The 19,688-nt window shown below is 52.8% G+C and overlaps 1 protein-coding gene across 5 annotated transcripts in view; it reads left to right on the plus strand.

Moving 5' to 3' along the window:
- KLHDC10 (kelch domain containing 10) overlaps positions 1–15,749 on the plus strand; it is a 70,015-nt gene extending 54,266 nt beyond the window's left edge. For 4 of the 5 annotated variants that reach the window (XM_042924528.1, XM_042924503.1, XM_042924518.1 and 1 more), the window contains exon 10: positions 15,504–15,749. In XM_042924528.1, coding sequence (XP_042780462.1) covers positions 15,504–15,719 — 216 coding nt within the window. In that variant the 3' untranslated portion in view covers positions 15,720–15,749. Of the gene's footprint in view, positions 1–546; positions 5,675–15,503 lie in introns of those variants that run through there. The other variant, XM_042924513.1, reaches the window with a different exon arrangement.
- Positions 15,750–19,688: the final 3,939 nt, after the last annotated feature.

Below are 19,688 nucleotides of genomic sequence, written 5' to 3' on the forward strand. Positions count from 1 at the left end.
CCAACCTTGGATAAAGAATGTGTTTCTAAAACTTTCTTCAAGACAAAGCCAGCCCTTCTTCTGAGAAGAGGGGAGAAAAGCCATCATACACAGTTTAAAAGAGCAGCATAAATATAGAAGAAATGCTGTGCATGGCATTTAGGCCCCTGCAGTGACATAAAAGGTGTTTTCTGGAAGGGCAGGATAGCTCTATCCCCCCGATGCCTTGTTCTTAAAGATCCCACCAGTTTCTCAAGGCAAAGACCTTTATTTTCATCTTTGTGTTCCTAGTATTTGGCACAATGAATACTTAATATAATGTTACTTTAATGTTCGTTGAAGTAAAAAAAAAAACAAAGAAAAAAGCTACAGATTTCCCCTAGTAAACTCATTTATTATTTAAACGCCTCTTGATCTCTGCACTATGTTGGGATCAGTGAGAAATTCTTTTTGTTTTGCCCCGTCTCCATTTGGCCTACTGTGCATTTTGTCGCTGACTCTTCAGCCTAAGTTATCTGCTTCTCTCCCATTTGAATTTGTCCTCTTTTGACTGCCGTCTGTTCATAGGCTGGTTGCATGTACATTCATGGAGGAGTGGTGAACATCCATGAAAACAAACGGACTGGGTCACTGTTTAAGATCTGGCTGGTGGTGCCGAGCCTGCTGGAACTGGCATGGGAGAAGCTGCTTGCAGCCTTCCCCAACCTAGCAAACCTCTCCCGCACACAGCTTCTGCACCTTGGACTCACACAGGGACTCATCGAGCGCTTGAAATGAGGATTTCTGGACTGTTCATTGATACTGGAAATGTTAATTTAAAGAGACTCCTTTATTTATGGGCAGTGTAGAATTGGTTACCCTGATCAAGGCCTTATTCAGAAAATACATCAGATGCCTTTCTGTAAATTGGTTTTAAGTTTATGGCAATCTCACTTTCCCTCGTGCTTCTTTCTTTGCTTCTTCTCCCTCCTGCCTCAACACACACACATACTCCCATACTCCCTCTTCCTGGATGGACTTGAGGGAAAGTCTGAAAGTACCTTAACAATGTTATGAATCATGATCAGATAAAGAATTTTTTAAAGGATCTCTGAAACTATGACCATGTCAGCCAGTGCTCCACAAATTAAAGCAGCATCATTGACAAAAACAAATAAAATTTTAAAAAATGTAAATCCAGCAACAACAATAACAACAACAAGAAGGCTGACCTTGAGAATTGTGCAGGTTACATGCCAACCTAGATGTCAACCTTACTGTTTTCCAAGACGCCTCTAATTGCGTGGCTGGATCTGATGGCAGCACCGGTTGACATCTTGCTGCATCGATACCCAAACCCATCCTTTGACTTTGGAGGAAAGTCAGGCGGCTCAGCAACTCTTGATCAGTGATTTCTTTCCACATTCTTCTGGTGCCAGCAATGGTTAGATTTGGCCGTCAAAAAGCTTGTGTGTGTGTGTTGTAGTTGTGCTGTTTATTGTTGCTCTTAGAAATTATGGCACCAAGAACGTTTCAAATCAAGGAATTGATGGTGGTCAAAGTTCTTTGTTCTGGGCAGTTTTGAAATTCCCTTGTGCTTATAACTGGTTTCAAGTATCTCTGACTTCTTCGTGGGGGGACTTGTAGACCCTAAATATGTGGCATAAATGCCATGGGGCGTAAAAGTAAGCTTGTGAGAGGCCAGAAAAGAGCAAGGCGGGGAGGGCTTCAGCTCCAGGCTGTGAGCTTTGACCATCATATTGGCCGTTTCCTTTTCAGAACTTGAACACTGGGCCATGCACCTGCCATTTTCTCAGGCAGTGGGTTTTATCTCTAGAAAGCCAACTGGCCCTTGATTTTTCCCTTAGCTTATTGCCTCTTTTTTGTCTGCTTTAATGTGCATGGTGCTGTGAGTAATTGTCTAGTTATTGGATAAAAGGTCTTGGGGGAAAAGCCACAGGCCATCCTTCCCAAAGAACTATTGTTTTCAAAACTAGCATGAGGAAGGAATGAAGCTGAAGATCATTAGCTTTTTGGTGTGACATTTTAGTTCTGGTTTGTTTTGTATTTTAACTCTAAAAAAAGGAGTGACCTGAATTTTCACTTCTTTGCCATCAGGCTGCTAGAGTAGTTGAGCAAGTCACTGAGACGTGAACATTTGGAAGTCCTCAGGTGTGCGAAAGGTGCGGAAGGCATGCAAGAAGGCACAGTGCTGATCATCCCGTTGGTCACCTCACAACAGGAGACTCAGACGGGAGATTTGGGACACATTTTTCCTTTAAGTGCCTCTTTTTCACTTAGCTTTTAAAGTTACTCTTCTTTTTTCCTTCATCCCAGAAGGGATCTCTTTAGCTCATGTGTGGATTTAAAATCACCTTTGAGTTATGGCTAAAAAGTCACCCTCCAGTGTTGAGTTCTGGGGAAGAGAAAACTGTGGTCTCTAGACTTGGACTCTTAACTTCCATGCCTTATTAGAACATCCCATCCATGTTGGGTTGAGTTCATGGAGCCCAAATTCTGCAAGGTCTTATGATACCACTCACCTGTGAGTTTGGGTCCTTTTGGGGGAATGATGGGTGTGGGGCAGAGGCAGGACAAGGAGCAACTCCTCTAGAGGTCCCACCCCCATCTTGCCATGACCAAGTCTGTTTGACATTTAACCTCTTACCGCCCACTGCTAAGCTTACTCCAGTGAGGAGCTCTCTCCGGAGCAAGTCAGGTCGAACAGCCCCATGAGTTCAAAACAAAGCTTTACCGCACGACTCCAGCCTGGTCTCTGGATATTCGGTGGACTATATCCAGTTAAATAAGCTGTGCGGTCTAGGGTGGTGAAAGGGTATTTGGTCATGGATTTACGTAGGGACCAAAGCCTCAGTGCTCAGCCTCTGTGCTTACCCTTCCGTGCTCCTTGGGAAATAAGCAGGTCTCTAGCTTTGCTACACTGGAGAGCTAGAAAGAGCATCTAGTTCAGTCCACACTTGCTAGCAAAAAGGATTTAAGCCTTCTGAGGGCAGTCTTCTTTGAGGTAGACTTTGGAGGCCCGACATCCAAGACCTTGTGTGTGACATTTTTATAAAAGTACATATCCTTGGTCTAAAGTGTCTTCTTTTCATATAACACTAGTGAAAGCGATGTAGCATGACCAGCTCTGAGTGCTATAGAACCACACATATGCACATGTTCTGGATGCCAAATGAGACTGTGTGTATGATGACTTAAATGTAGATGAGCAGAATTTTATACAGGGGGTCCCCGACCATTTAGTATCCCTATAACCAGCACCCTGAATTCCCGACACTGTTACTTGGTTTAGGAAAGTTTATGCCTGCTGCTTCTCTGCCTCTTTGAGGTACTCCCTGCCATCTTACTGCAGTCCTGTAAATTCAAGTGCAATATATAGAAACACATATGGATATATACAGATTATATATAGGGTGTAACTATAAAGCAGGTAGACTACTTTTTTTTTTTTTTTTTTTTTTTGAAATCTGCCTTGGGGAAAGCCAGCTCATTCCTTTAGAGTCAGCTTATACCAAGAATTTGAGATGTGACCAGCTAGCGTAAGCCAACTCTTGGTCAATCTGGATTTTCAAATCCTTGTCTTCTTCCCCCAGTTCTTAAAGACTTCTTATTCCTTGGGTTTGTTAGAGTTGAGACTTTCCCCCAGTCATCTTTTGTACTATCTCACGCTTGCCTATCTTACTACATTTCTTGCCCACGAAAAAAGGAAGTCTACCTGTAAGGAATTTCTAAATGGAGAATTAAAATCTAATATTTAATACTGTCAGCTTTCCCATGTACATACTAATTTATCTGTGAATATAAGACTTTGTTAAACGAAGAAAATGATGCTTTCTTCATTTAATAAAATATTTTCCACATTCTGGAAAATCTTATTAACCAATATAGAATAGAATGAAATTTTCACTGTTCTTCAGGGGCCAAACTGAAATCCTTTCCACTGGCAGAATCTGTTTTCAGGGCCCTCGTGACATGGTGTAAAAATTTGCTCTAAATTATTCATGTCCATCACATAGCTAGATTTAAACATATGATGATAAACATTAACATTTCTAAGCAAAAGGTTTATTAACGGTGACCTTCGGTTACCCAGAGTAGCAAGAGTAAAGCACAGATAATTGAAACTCATAGATAATCAGCGTTTCAACTTTTCTATCAAACAATTGATCCATTTATATTCTTCCTCCTCCTTACCCCTTTCCCACAAGCACCTCCTTTTCAGTGGAGCAGGGCTAATAAGTAGTTAGAAATGAAAACGAAGAGTCACGGAGGGCTAGAAACCAGCAAGCATATAGGCAGCCCTATTAGCTGTAATTGTCAATTTGACGACAGCTGTTGAATGCTGAAATTAGGACCCACGGGTGGTAATCCTGAGTTGAGATGTTAACTCTTCACTCCTCTGCTTCGGCACGGTTTTCCTGCCCCGAGTTCTAGGCTGTCTCTCCTGTAACCACCAAAGAACTCTTAGCACCTAGAGGAAGAAAAAGCTGCTGTGTGTGATGCAGAAGGAATCCCATCGTTTGAACACATTTCTTTGGCTCTTGACAAATACTTGCTTTTCCTCTGTTCTTGCAGGAGCCTTATTTTTTCCTTTGGGAGTACCTTTTCCAGCCATATAGCTTGGCATGTGGGAAAAGGTTGAATTACCCTGTAAGTCCGTGTTGGTCTTAATTCTGTAAAACCAGTTTGTTTTTATGTGGTCTTACAGATGTTTAGCAGGTGGCACCGTTACTATAAATCGTCTACCTGCCAGCACTCTGATGTAGCACAAGAAGCCGTTTTCCTTACTCTTCATTGTTCTGGCATTGAGCTCCAGGACGGATGAGGGCTTACGGTCCCGTGATCACGAGCTCCAAAAACTGGTCACTGTTAGCTTAAAGTGCTTTGGTTCCCCAAATTCCTCGGGACTCTAGGGACGTTGGCAGGGCCCGAGGTCGGCTTCGTAGAGCTCTGTACCTCCCGTGTGTGCCGCCGCGGGTCGTGCCCAGTGATGCGGTTTCCCTTCTGAGGTCGCTGGGTTTGGTGGGAAGCGACCTCTTCTCTTACCTGGTGTTACAAAAAGAAGTTCTGAGTTGTGCTTCAAAAGCGGTACCATCTTTTTCGTTGTAATTTTCATGATTTTATTTTTTTTTCACTTTATAGAAGTTTTTGAAAGGCCCTGCTTAGTCAGTGCGCAGCGTGAGTCAGAGGCAGTCTCGCCGAGCTGTAGTGATTGCTGTTTTACTAGTTGCACATTTAGAATACAAAGGAGGCATCAGAAACACACTTTCTCTGAAGCCACTTCCTTGTACACAGAGTCTGAGCAGGGACAGCGCCAGGCATTTCCCTGTAAAGGCACCTGCCGGTGAGGATCTGACTGGAAGAACCTAGGCAAGAAAGGGGAACCTCTCACGCAGTCTCTGAGGGCAGGCCTGGGCTTGGCTCTTTGTACAGGGTGTGCTTAGGCCACACACGATGCTTGCCTTACTGTAAAGCTATTTGCCACAGTCCTGTTAAATAGTGTGGAAGTCCTTTTGCAGTCTGGTGTGCATGCCATATGATCAGGACAGCTTTTCCACCTTATTTGGTCTCCTACGAGCAAGTAGGAAAAATAGTGAATTTACCCTAAAATGTCCAATCTGTATTTATGTACCTTGTCAGTGTTTTGCTGTTGGTTTTCTAAAACAATCTGATCAATAAATCTTATCCAAATCTATTTGGCTCAAGGCGACCTTGATTGTGGGGCGGTGATTTGCGTGTACGCGAGCTCACCTCTATGACGTAAGCATCAGTCTGCCCGCCTCCGCCACCCCTTTCCCACCCACCAGGGTGCACTTTTCTCTGTAATTAATATCTGTGAGTCATCTGCCTTCCACCGCCGCCTGCCGTGGGTCCCTCTCTCTGTTCACCATCCGGGACTCCTGGACCTACAACCGTCCCCTCAACAGAACGCTCTTCCCCTCAGGACACCAGCAAGGGAGCGAGTGACTGGGGCAGACCACACTCCCTTTTCCTGTCCCGTTCTGTATATTCCCCAAACTCCCACTAGCCGAGTCTGTACGGATGTGTCAAGGCTTTTCTGAAGAGTTGGAGGAGCTACAGGGAATTCAAAGGGAAGGTGTGAATCTTTACATACAGAGTCACAACTGTCTCTGAGTCAAGGAAAAAACCCCAGGAGGAGCTGAGCCCTTCCCAGGGGGTCCTTTGGGGATGAAACCACAGTTCCTGGTTCTTGCCTCGGTCTTCCAGATGCTTCTTTCTCCAAAACCTCTGCTTTGTATCGCTTCACCCTCTGCTAGGATCCCTCTCCCAGCAGTGCTTTTCTTCAGGCTCTGAAGTCCGGTGTAGGTGTGGACACTCCCAAGTCTGGTCACTTTTAAGGTCTCTCATCCAGAATCGCACATATGCCTCTTAGTTTTCAGTGTTTCCATCGACAAACTGTTGGATCAAATATACCTTCCTGGGACAAGTAATCTTCGATATTCTGCCATAAATCGACCAGAGGAAAACATGACAATTTCTACCCCCTGATTTATAGGGCTTCCCAGCCCACGTTACAGTTAGTACGCAGAGCACATTCATTACGCAGAGCAGTCTCGTTTCCTTTGCTTTATTTCTCCTACGTCTTCTGAAGTATACTCCGCTGAGGCCCATCAGGGGCAAGAAATGGACCCTGTGCCTTTTAGACTTTAGACCAGCCAGAGCTTTGAAATGAACTCTTGTTGGTATCTAATTCGGTTCTTAGTTAAGCCCCGTCTCAGCTTGGGTGGGAAGAGGTTTCAGTGGCTTAGTTGGTTTGGGTGGTTTTGTTCTTCCAGTTACACGTGTAAGATTCTAGTTTGTCAAAATGCTATTACGAAGCTCTGATAACTGAACAGTAGGACCACAGTTCTCTTGCAGTTAATCTTCGGTAGTAACTGCTTGATGGGAGACGACTTTGGTAAAACCATCCAGTTTCCATACTTACCTTCAGATAAAAGGCCCAGCTTCCAGACCAGCGCAAAACCAATGGTTTCCTGCGGTGATGGAAATGTTCTATATTTGCGCTGTCCAGTATGTGGTAGCCACTGGCTATTCAGCACTTCAGATGTGGTTAGTGTGACCGAAGAACTACAATTTTCATTCCATTTAATTTTCATTTCTGTAAGTATAAGCTGTTACGCGTAGCTAGCGGCTACCTCAATACAGTGCTGGAAGGAGATGGCCTGGAGAGCTGGAGAACCAAGGCTTGGTTAGCTCTTGGCTCTCGGCTCTCGGCTCAGTCCTTGTTATCGTGTGGCTGCAATAATGTGTGAGGTGCTTTGAAGCATGCCTGGCACATAGTAAGCAGGATCTAGGTATTTACCGTTCTCGCTCTCTACAGTTGATGGCACAGGGAATGAAGACGAAGTATTTACCAAAAGTTACAAAATTAACCAACAAAGAAACTAAGAGGACGAGACAAGGGAAGTGGGGTGACATAGGTGAGAGCTAAATCCTCATGTTCCATGGCAGGAAGGTAATATACAGAATGTCTCAAATTAAGCACTAACCAGGAAAGCATATTGACTAGAGGCATAAAGGAAGGTATCAGAAAACACAAACAAAAACAGCCAGAAGAGCTAACAGTGGTCAGGTGGCCCGGGAGGTGTAGAGGGCCACAGCAGGGACTGCTGGCTTTTTTAAGTATGTTCACGGTTTTTGTTCATTTTTTCCCCCTTTTCTCTCCTTTATAAATCAGAACCCTTCATGACTCTTTCGATTTAGCCCTTTTTCAGGATACTGTGAATCTGGGTCCGTTCTGACCAAATCAGGCTGTAAAAAATTGGGTGATTCAAAGGGTAGGGCTGGAGTATTAGTATTTTTAAGTTCTTCATTGATTAAGAGGTAGCCTGACTGGTATTTGGAAATCTTCGATTTAAAAGCCCATCTTGGAAGCCGGTAGGAGAAAAAAAAATCCAGGAGAGGGAGAGGAAAAAAAAAAAAAAGTCTCAAGATTTAATTGTTGCCCGAAGACCATTCCTCACCATCCTGTCCCTTCATAAAATCAAGCAAGATAATACATTATTTTAGAGGCTTTTTCTGTCATCCACTCCACAGTGAGGGGAGGGGAGGTGGAAGGCTTCTGAGCGATACACAAAGCAGACCCGGCAAACCCACCCATCCTGCACAGGCCTTGGGGTCTGGCCTCGAAGTCTCCGGTGGAAGAGGGAGACACTTTTCTCAAATCCTCAAACACACGAGTGTGTCTGAGTTCCTTTCCAATGGTCCGCCTAACAGGAGGGCCTCCGCAGCGCTCCTAGGAAGGAAGGCACCGAGCTCAGCTCAGGCAGACGGGGCAGTGACCAGCCCAGCCCAGCCCAGGGCTGTGAAGGAGAGAAGGACAGAGACAGCTGGGAGCTCCGGCCACTTGCTATTTCAGGAGCCCGCACCCGGCCTGGAGCTGTAGGGTGGCTGTGCCCATGGCAACTGTGCAAAGAGAAAGCCGCTGTTAGTCCTCGTCACCTTAGACCACACCGGTCAGTTCGTCCCTCTTGCACCTTCCACCGAAAGCTGCCTGGCTACCGGAGCCGAGGTGGCTCTCCCTGCGACGGCCAAGGATGTCTACAAGAGCTCCTCCACTTGAAGTGAGCGAACTTGCTCCGGCCTCCGCCAGGCATCTGGGGTCTCATTTACTCCCTGAGCCTCACCCTGGAGGAAAAGGTAGCGTGCACTGCAACAGCCAAGGTCAGATCGTGGCTCAGGATGCTAGCAACTGCCCTTGCCCCCTCCCCCCCCCAAAGGAAGAGGCCCACTTGCCACCCACAGAGAGGTGATCCGTAAGAACGGTAACGCGGACGTTGCACGGAGTGACATGTACCTAGGGGTGCACCGGGGCGCCCAGGACTGGAACTCCAGCCCTGCTCCCCCACCGCCAACCTCACCACCTCGGAGCCCACCCAGCCTGTGCCTCCTTCAAGCGCCAGCCGCGCCTTTCCCTGCTTCGTTTCTCCCCGCCAAAGCGGTACTGGAATGTTAAGCCTGGAGGGCTGACCCCCACTTGGTGGCAAGCCAAGCGCAGTGACGTGCCTGCAGAGAGAGTTACCCAGATCCGCAAAGCCCGGAGAAGGGGTGGCCTTGCCTGCAATCCCCCGCCCCACAACGGTCGCCCTCCGGGGCCCTGGAGCCCTGGGCCGGCGGCGAGGGCGGCCCGGCCGCCGCCGCCTCCCCCGCGCGAGCGAGGCCCGCAGCCGGTTTCTCCCCCTGCGGCGCGCCGGCCTCGGGCCGGCGACCTCGGGTCCCGGGGCTTCTCTGCCTCCCCCTGGCGGGCAGCGGCAGCCGGCGGAGCTCGGCCGGGAGGGGGCGCCCGACCCCCGGCCCGAAGGCGGGAGCGCGCGGTGCGCAGGCCGGGGTCGGCGCCGGCGCGCGCCCGCTCGGACCGCTCACTAACTGAGCACCTAGTACGCGCCCGCGCGGGGCCGGGAGCCGGCCGGGCCAGGCGGCGGGGAGCACGCCTGCCTTCAGGGAGCTTCCACGGGAGGCGGGGAGCAGGGAGACAGCTGCTGTGAAGAAGCACGAGCGGCCGGACGCGGACAAGTTAGGGAGAGCCTCCCCGAGGATGCAATGACTGCGCGCCAGGAGCTAGAAAGCACATGAGGGAGAATGTCACTACATCAAGGGGCCAGAGCATTCCAAAGACAAAAACCCGGCCCCTGGCGTCTTCTGGAAGGGGAAGAAGCCGCGTAGCCGGAGGACGGGAACCCGGGAGGGAGGCCAGGGAAGCAAGGAGAGGCAGGCAGGGCAGATGATGGAAGAGCCGGGCAAATCGTGTGGTTTTCATTCTAAGATCAACTGGAAGCTGGAAGGCAGAGAGAGGACGAACCGGTCCCCCCCGCTGCCGAGGGAGGGTGCCAGAGGAAGCGGGGCCCTCGGTCGGGAGGCCACGGCAGTGGTGCGGGCAGGGTGAGGGTGCTTCGGGCCAGGTCACAGAGCGGGGCTGGACGTCGGCTCCCGTCGCTCCCCCACCCTCCGCCGGGCGCCCTGGTGTCGTGACCGACCGACCACCGCCGAGCAGAGGCCGGCGAGCCCGGGCGGCACGACAAAGGCTCCGCCAACCCCCCGCACCGGCGGGGAGGAAGCCGGGGCAGGCAGAGCGCAGGCGGACGGGGAGCCCGGGGCGGGGGGTGCGGAGTAGCCTCCAGACCCTCTCCACTGATCTCAGGGCGCGGAGCCGCCGTCCGCGGCCCACGCCTAGTTGGAGAGCCTCTCGGGGGTAGAGCGGGGAACCGCTCCGAACCGGATTGATCTGGTTTAGAGCGGCTGCCTTCCCCTCCTCCCTCCCTCTCCCCCAGCCGCCCTCCCTCCCCTTACAGCGACTGGCTGGTTTTTGCCGCAGTCCCTGACCAAGGTAAACAGAAGAGGGAAGTGGGAAGAATGCTTCGTTTCCATGGCAACCCAGAGGGCAGTCGGTGCGGCTCTCTTGGATGTGCTTCAGGGGAAGAAAAGGCTCACTGGAAAAGCAACAGGGAGACCGGCCCCTTCCACAGACGCACGGTGGGGGATTGTTCTGGAACGCGGTGTGGGCCTGGATGGAGGGAGGAGCGGGGGAGAGGAGTCAGGCACCATCCGTGCAGTGGCAGATGAGCAGGGGAGGGCCAGGGACACACCAAAAAAGCAACCACACATGCTACTGTGACAGCTGTCGGTCAGTGGCTCCATCCCCACACCTAGGGGGCAGAAAACAGGGATGGCGGAGATCTCAGAGCCTCCCCAAGTGTGCACCTGGCTGTCCCTTTCCAGAAAAATCCTTCCGTGGGGCAGCTCAGCCGGAGGGCAGCCACAGAGGCTGGATCCAGAGCCTCAAGGCCATAGATGGGTTTTGTCTGAAACAGAGAAGCCCACAGTTCTGCTGCGGAGTGAGCTGGAGGTGCCCACCCTCCCCCCTCCAGGGGACAGGTGCTTTCCATTTGTCGCCACGTCACTCCAGCTGCTGACCACAACTCCTGCACGCTGAGGGCATCAGAAACCTCTTCTGGTTTCCAGGCTTCATAAGAGATTCATCAGAAACTGGCTCCACCTCAGGCATGGGCCTTCCTGGCTGGGGGCGGGGGCGGGGGTGGGGTGGGGGGTTCACTGTTCGGCTGTCACCTGTGTAGGCAGAAATGGGAGAAAACCTGGGAGAGAAGGAGGTGGGAGGCAGTAAGCTTCCTGCCCCCGCAAAGCAGAAAGAAGGTGGATGCTTTGTGGGAAGCTGGAGGGAGGTGCCTCAGTTTCCCGGGGCAGATGCATCGAGAACCCTGGCGGCGGGACTACAGGCCTGGGAAGTGCTCACCTACACGTCGTGCAGTCCACACCCTTCTTGAGTGGGCCCTTAGACGCTGGGGTCTGCCTGGAAGACGCCTTCAGGACAGGACCCAGGGCTGGGAGGGAACACCTGCAGAGAACAGGATCGACAGACTTGCTTTTCCCTTGCGAAACACCCCAGAGTGCCAGGTTTACTCAGCTCTTTCCATGGCTCATGGATTCCAAATTTCTGTGACCTTAACTCCTGCCACTGCCCCTTTGCTCGTTCTATTCCAGCTCCCCTTTGCTGTTCCTTGACCAGTCAGGTTTCCATGCCAGGTCCATGGCACTGGCTGTGCCCTGGAAAGCTCTTTCTCCAGCATCCACATGGCCAATCTCTCGCCTTCAGTTCTTTATTCAAATGTCATCTCAACGAGGCAGGACCAGGGTGAGGTAAACGAGGCAACACGGTCTTCCCTGACCCTTGGTTTAAAATTGTATGTTTCCAGGGGCTCCTGAGTGGCTCAGTCACTTAAACGTCCAACTTCAGCTCAGGTCATGATCTCACAGTTCATGGGTTCGAGCCCCGCGTCGGGCTCTGTGCTGACAGTTCAGAGCCTGGAGCCTGCTTCAGATTCTGTGTCTCCCTCTCTCTCTGCCTCTCCCCTGCTGGCCCTCTGTCTCTCGCTCTCAAAAATAAATAAAACATGAAAAAAATATTTTAAAAAGTATTTCCAACCCCCCCCCCCCCAGGTCTCCCTTATCCTCTTCACACCCTGTCACTTGTCATTTATCTTGTTTATTGTCTGACTGCCTCTGTTAGAATGGAAGCACCAGGAGGGCAGGCATTGTCTCTGTCATGCACCAAGAGGTCTCCACCACTGCAGGAGGTGCATTGGGAGGGGACGTAGGGATGGTGGTGCAGAGAAGCGGGGAAGGGACCACCGCTTAGAACCACACTGGCTCTTGTGTCGAGGAGCCTCGACACCTGCGACCAGGGGCTCCTGTCCCTCTGCCTCAGGAGGCTACCGCTGTGCCTCTCCTCGGCGCAAAGTCTCCTGTAGCCAACTGGCAACAGCAGGTTCTACCAATCCGTCAGGCAAACCCCCCACTTGCAGTGTGTCACCTTCAATTTCCTGCCTGCCTGCCTCTTTCCTGATTGACCTGATAAAATTCGGGACAGCTTTTATTGCTTTTGGCAAAAAAAACGCCGTTAAGATTTACAGAGCCAAAAGCCGGTACAATGTAATCTTCAGGGTAATTTACACAGTGAGTTTCAAAAGATGAAAAGTTAGCATTTCAGAGGTAATTTCATAAAAGGGATTATCAGATTAATCACCGTGTCAATTTCATAGTGGTGTCTCCAATAATTAATTAGCTTTCTCGGGAGTCAGCAATGCAAAAAGGGACTCTAAGAGGAATAGAAATGGCTGTGTCAGACAGTAAGTGTGTTTTGGGCGATAGATCTTGAGACACTTCGCCTCGGAATTGCCTCCGCGGAATGTCTGGCATATGGGTTCTGCGGCTCAGAGACGTCGTAAGAGAAGAAAAGCGCTGGGAGCGCCCAAGTCTCCGGGACACCTTTTGGATGTGCCGGGCTGAGGCTTGGCTGCACCTGCCGAGTGAAGGCCACCCTGCCACGTGTTGCATCGTCCCGTGACACCTGGAAAATGTGTCTAACCCCGCCGTGCGTTGACAGGCTGCTCTAGATGGGGAGAGCCAGGTGTGAGTTGCAGCCTGCTTGTGAAATCACCCGTGAGAATTCCGAGCCGGAATACCGCCAGGGACACACGCAGTCCGAACAGCGACACAGCCATGTGGCGCTCACTCGGCCGCCACAGGTCAGGGCAAGGCTGTGTCTTCAGTGGGTGTTAATGGGTCCCCCCCGCCCCCCGCCACCTCCTAAAACGTAGGTTGCAGTCCTAACCCCCTGGTATCTCAGAATGTGATCATATTCAGAGACGGGGTCTTTTCAGAGGTAATCGAGTTAAAATGAGGTCATTAGGACGGGTCCCCATCCAGTATGACTGGTGTCCCTATAACAAGAGGGTATCTGAGAACAGACACACACGTGTAGGGAGGACAGCACGTGAGCACGGAGGCGGAGAATGGGGTGATGCGTCTGTAAGACCAGAGATTGCCAGCCAACCACCGGAGCTGGGGGAGAAGCAGGGAATGGAACACGCCCCCCCCCCCCCCCCCCCCCCCCCCCCCCCGCCCCCAGAAGGAACCGATCCTGCGGACGCCTTGACCTCGGACTTCGAGCCTCCACCACTGTGTGAGAATACGTTCCCCGTGGTTGAAGCGTCTCAGTTTGTGGTACTTTGTTGAGGCTGAATTGGGAAACTAGCTCGGGGGGTTGGGGGGGCATCGTGGAGACTTGGGTGTCATCGTTCTTAATAATTGTATTTCTGTGTGTTTTTAAGAGACTTCATTTTTTTTTTTTAGCAGTTTTAGGTTCATAGCAAAATTGAGAAGGTCCAGAGATTTTCCCATGTGCCTCCCCTCCCCCACCCCAGCCTTCCCCTCCAACAACATCCAGCATCAGAGCTGTACCTTGGTGGCGACTGATGAACCCACACGGACACGTGGTTATCACCCAGAGTCCGTGGTTTACCTCGGGGTCCACTCTCGGTGGGGCCCATTCTGTGGGTTTGGACTGATGATGAGTAATGACACGTATCCACCATTGTACGGTCTCATACATGGTGTTCTCACCGCCCTAAAAATGTTCCACCTATTATTTAAGGGGCACCTGGGTGGTTCAGTCGGTTAAGCGGCCGACTTCGGTTCAGGCCATAATCTTGCGGTCCGTGAGTTCGAGCCCCGCGTCGGGCTCTGTGCTGACAGCTCAGAGCCTGGATCCTGCTTCGGATTCTGTGCCTCCCTCTCTCTGCCCCTCCCCCGCTCACGCTCTGTCTCTCTCTCTCTCTCTCTCTCTCTCAAAAATAAACATTAAAAAAGTTTTTTAAATGAGAAAACCTGGGGCGCCTGGGTGGCTCAGTCGGTTAAGCGTCCGACTTCAGCTCAGGTCATGATCTCACGGTTTGTGGGTTCGAGCCCCGCGTCGGGCTCTGTGCTGACAGCTCAGAGCCTGGAGCCTGTTTCAGATTCTGTGTCTCCCTCTCTCTCTGCTCCTCCCCTGTTCATGCTCTGTCTCTCTCTGTCTCAAAAATGAATAAACGTTAAAAAATAAAAATAAAAAAAAATAAATGAGAAAACCTGCCCTCAAAAGTTGTGAAGATGAGACATAAGAAGAAACTCAGGGTGACCTGGAAAGTGCCAGAATATCCACAGCTCCATGGTTAGATGCTTCCTGAGCAACTGACACCACACTTAACAGCCTGGAAGCAGCTCTCGTCCCAGACTCAGGATCCCCCCATCCCCACCCAGGTGCCACTCACTGGCCCTGTTCACCCTGAAAGCCCCTTGTTGACCTTACGAGGGTGTCTCTCTGGGGTCTGACTTCAGAGGTCACCCTTCAGGGAGGTAGCTTCTTCCACTGCATTCGGGCCACACCAACCTTTGCGGTCTGGGGTGCTCCTGGGAGGATGATGGCCAGTTCTTTCAGAAAGGGCCCTAAAGACCAAGATGACAATGACCCCCGGGGCCTGCTTGTGGTGCCTAACCCTTTGAACCGGGCAAAGCTTCCATGGCTATGAAAGAAGCTTCTATGGGCTTCCACAGGCTGTGGAAAAGGAGTCTGAGGAGGGGAGTGGGGTGAGAGGGGGAGCCAGCCAAGTGGCTCAAGGCTGAAAATATATCCTTCGATGGGGAGATTTACCTCAGACTGTTTCCTCTTCCTTGTCCCTCTTGGGGAGGAAGAGCCTGAGCCCCTTCCTCACGGCACTTCAGAGCACAGAGCCTGAGCCCCAGGCTCCAGGTTCAACCCTGCCTACTGTGGTGGAGTCCTTCCCGCTCCCCTTTGCCTCTTTTTCCCAGGGACACACCAGATGGGTTAAGGGCTAGTCGGCCATTGCCAGAGGAAGCTATGTGGGAATTTAAAGGCTGCCTCCCAGGTCTACACCCTGAAGCTCCCTCTCAGGGGCTCCTTGAAAAAGGGAGACCCAGCCTGAACCACCAGCACTCTTCTCTCTCAACTGTCACCTGCTGGGCACCTTGCCCACTCTGTCTTTCCTTCATAGATTTGAGTTTAGGTTCTCCCCATGAGAGCAAGATGGCCCCAGGAAGAGGTCTGGTAAGTCCTACACTTGGACCTGGAGGAGGAATTCAACCAATTTTCTTATCTTTTCAACCAGTGTAATTTATTTCCTGCTCTTAGACTTGTCCACGTTTCTTCACAGGGAGCCCTCTGTGGTGCCTTGAACTGTCAACCCTTCCCGAAGATGCCATGTTGGAATTCTGGGCCTGGAATAGGGAAGAGAGGAGGGCTGGTTTGGGGTGGGGGCAGTGGGATGCAGGAAGCAGATGATATATTAGATACAAGCTGTTTGGGGGGCACACATTTTCTTATTTGGGGAAATAAATTTTTTGTAAACTTGGATCCTAAAATGGCATAATTGCTCACTCTTCCCCAGGAGGGAAGTCAAGCCCAGATGGTGTGATCCATTTCCCAGGCACTCTGGCAAGGTCACTGGAAGGGCCAGCTGGCGGCTTTCTTGTTATTGTAGAGTTATTTTATTCTTTAACATTTTACTGATTAAAGTCCTTGAGTCTCAAGAGACCAGATGGAAGCCAAATAATATAGCTCTTTTGGTTTCCTTTTAATGAGATCAGGGTTGGGAGAGGACTTGGGCACGACAGAGATGGAGAAGCCGTCTGCTGGGTGCCCCGGGGACTGGTTGCCCAGAGGGCTTGGTGAGCTGTGATTTCTTTCATCCTCTTCCCTGCAGGGATTCTTGTCAGTCTCTATTTTCCAGAAGACTCTCCTAATGGTTTCTGTAGGACTTTGTGCTTCGCAGGCTTCAATTAAAATTTGACTCCAGCTTGGGAGGTGGGGAGACGAAGAAGCCTGCCAAGACTTTGGACCCTTAAAGCCCCCAAATCCTCTTGCTCCCTGGGGGGTTGGGGGCCGCTTGGCCTACGAGTATGGTGGGGGCTCTGAGGATGTGCTGCTCCCTCCCCTCGATCCTGCTGCCTGGGAGCTAAGGTGCAGACTCAGGTCTGGCGTCCTCCGGATAAGCTTTGAGCAGCCCAACAGCAGTGCCCCCCGTTCTGTGGGGATGGAAGGGCCTGAGCCCATCCAACCTAGCTCTCAACCACGCAGATGCAAGATGGCCGCCGGCTGGGCTGCCTCAGCTGCACCCAGCTCTGCTGTGGGTCTGCCAGGAGCTGGCCCACCCTCACATTCACGTCGTGAAGGGGGTGAGGGAGGGCGGGTGGCCCAGGCAGGTCACCTCAGCCAGGTGTGGGTGCTGAGGAGACAGGGCCTTGCAGAGAGGGGCACACTACATCTCCAGTAACCGCCACGGGCCTCTTAAGAGTCTCTCTGTTAGTACAGAGCCTGATGCGGGGCTCGAGCTCACAAACTGTGAGATCATGACCTGAGCTGAAGTCGGACGCTCAACCAACTGAGTCTCTCTGGACCGTCTCTAAGCTGTCACTATTTAGCAAGCAGTTCAGCACCGGCTGTGTACAGAACCCCACGGTAGACCCTGGTGAGCAAAAAGGAAACAAAAGAAACAGGAACTGTGTTCTGTTTCTCAAGGATATTCTAAAAAGGTCAGGAAACACAAATATACCGACAAAATGGCCCGAGGACTAAACCACCCCAGCGGCTGTGCATACGTATTTATGGTACATAAACCATGAGGTTTCAAACGCTGAGGCAGAGGGGGCTAATCAGAGGTGACGTGAAAAGTTCAATACCACTCGGGGCACCTGGGTGGCTCAGTTGGTTAAGCGTCTGGCTCCTGGTTTTGGCTCAGGTTACGTACGATCTCACGGTTTGTGAGTTCGAGCCCCGCATCGGGCTCTGTGCTGACGGCGCGGGGCCTGTTTGGGATGCTCTCTCTCCCTCTCTCTCTGCCCCTCCCACTGTCAAAATCCATAAATAAACTTTAAAAAAGTAAAATTAAAATTTTTTTAAGTTCAAAAACACGCGCACGCAGGGGATGACTGTGACCCAGGGAGGCATCTGCTACCAAGTGTGAAGATGGGCCAACCTTCACACGTCCCCGCACCTCAGCGGGTGTGAAGGAAGCCTGCCCACACCGCGCTCCCTCCAGGTGGGGGATTCCTGTGCACTCCTCAGTCATTGCCTCACGCTGGTCGGGCTGCGCGGGAAGGTGAAGGCCTCTGGCTATTGTTCTGGCCTCTGCCGTGAAAGAACCTCTTACGTCTCAGCTGAGATGTATTGATCTCATTTTTGCAGAGAAAATGGATACAGGGAAGGGCAGCGATCAGCCGCAGGTGAGAGCGGCGAGGCCCTGAGCATATTAAGAGCTCAATAAATTTGCTGACTGACATTGAAGGCGGGGAAATGACACCGAAGTCTTGTAGCCAGATCCCTTCTTCCGAGGCCTTGTGTGGCGGTCAGGCAGTGGCGACAGAGGCCAGGGTGAGACCGGCCTGGCCCGTCCCTCTCTTAGGTCTGGCCAAGCAGGGCAGTGACCTTCAGCTTTCCGGACACACGCCAGTGCCCCCCACTCTTCTCCCCAACCAGGGCAGAGGAGCTTCTCAGGAGAGGAGCCAACTCACGTGACCACGCGGGTGTAAGAGACCCCCTCCTCCTCAGCAGCCACAGGTACAGTTTTGGAAAGGCCGACATCCGGCCTGTGACACCCCCGAGTAACCCCGTGGATACAGAGAGAAGCCAGTGGAGCTGGTGCCTGAATAGCCACAGGGACCTTCAGGAGGAGAGGCCGTTGTTTCCCTACCCCCCTCTCCCGGGCAGCAGCCTAGTTAGAGGGCAGAGGTTAGGAACAGAAGCTCCTTCCAGGCCTGCAGCTGGGGCTGCTGCAGCTTCCTGGAGAAGGGGGGCTTCCTAGTGCCCTTTCTTGCTTAATGTTTATTTATTTTTGAGGGAGAGGGAGACACAGAATCTGAAGCAGGCTCCAGGCTCTGAGCTGTCAGCACAGCCCGAGGTGGGGCTCGAACTCACCGACCGCCACATCATGACCTGAGCAGAAGCCGGAAGCTTAACTGACTGAGCCACCCGGGCCTCCCTTCCTAGTGCCTTTTCTGAGGCAGGCTCCCTCGGACCCACGGCCACCCCTCTCAGGGCCCACGTCGGGGAGGGAGAAGCGGTCGACTCTGAACAGAGCCTTCTAGAAACTCGGGCCACAGTGGGGACCCAGGTGCCTTCAGGATGAAGGCCTGAGCCACTGGCAGCCCTGCGGCCTACGGCGGGGATGAAAACCACTTGATTTCTTTGGCCCTCGGCCCCGCACGGCACAGGGAAGCTGGTGGTCACCGGCCTGGGCGTCCCGGCCTGGCAGGGAGGCAGGGACAGCATCTGTCCTGGCCGGGAGGGCCTCCGCCGGCACAGGCAGGGCGCCCTTCCCTCCTGCGGTGCGGGGCCCGCCGCGTGCGACCGTCGGGCGGCCCCGCTTTGTCCTCCCGCCGCGGGGGGTGGGGGGGCGCGACGGGATGGGGGTGGTGGCGGCGCCGGGACCGGCAGGGCCCCGCAGGCACGGATACCAGCGCCCTCTGGATTCACGCCAGGAGCAGGTGGCCATCAGATCCCCGGCTCCGGCCCCCACCCCGCGAGGCCCCCGCAGGAAAGCTGGCACCTTTCCCGGCGCCAGCTGCGCCGCCTGGCACCGAGTCCGCACCCAGGGGAGCCCGCGGCGCGCGCCGCTGCCCGGGGACTGGATGCGTGACTCACGCCCGCTCGCTAATCGCTCCCCTCTCCTCCGCCTCGCGTCTCGCGCAGCCTTCTTCCCCCCCCCCCCCCCCCCCCCCCCGGAGACAAGCGTGCCCATCTGACACCCCGCCCGCCCCGCTCCCCGTGACACATTCATCTGCCCTTGCGCCTGCCCCGGCTCGGCGCGACTCCCACACGGCCGCCCTCCCCGGCCCCCGCCTCCCGCTCCCGCTTCCACCAGGAGGGCGTGCCTGGCCTCTACCCCGGCCAGTGCCCTCGGGGCGAGCCCTCAGCACCTACCTGGCAGGTGCGCCGCGTCCCGCCCTTACCTCTGTGCCCACCTCCACACCAAGGCCGCGGATGCCCAGCCCGGAGGCATCTGTGGAGAGGAAGTAAGTATCAGAGCGCAGTGGCCAAGCTCTTCAAGCCACCATTCAGCTCCCGAGGACTCGTGGCACATCCCCTAGAAGGAGCCAAGGACAGAGAGCCTCCTGGTTTTGTCTGCTTTGACCGTACAGGCTGGAGGAAGAATCTAGCCCAAGTGGGCGCTGGGAGGTCCCAGGAGTGTCAACGATGCCTTGTGGCCTGGCGCCACAGAGCCGGCCTGATGGGGACAAACGACTACCTCCTGCGGCACCGCGGAGTCTGAAGGCCGGACTTCTAGAGTGGCCCAAGCAGGACCCTGGGCAGGGGCAGCCCCTCTTTGGGCTTCTGGGTCTTC

The sequence above is a fragment of the Panthera leo genome, chromosome A2 (genome assembly GCF_018350215.1).
Source record: "Panthera leo isolate Ple1 chromosome A2, P.leo_Ple1_pat1.1, whole genome shotgun sequence".
Lineage (NCBI taxonomy): Eukaryota > Metazoa > Chordata > Mammalia > Carnivora > Felidae > Panthera > Panthera leo.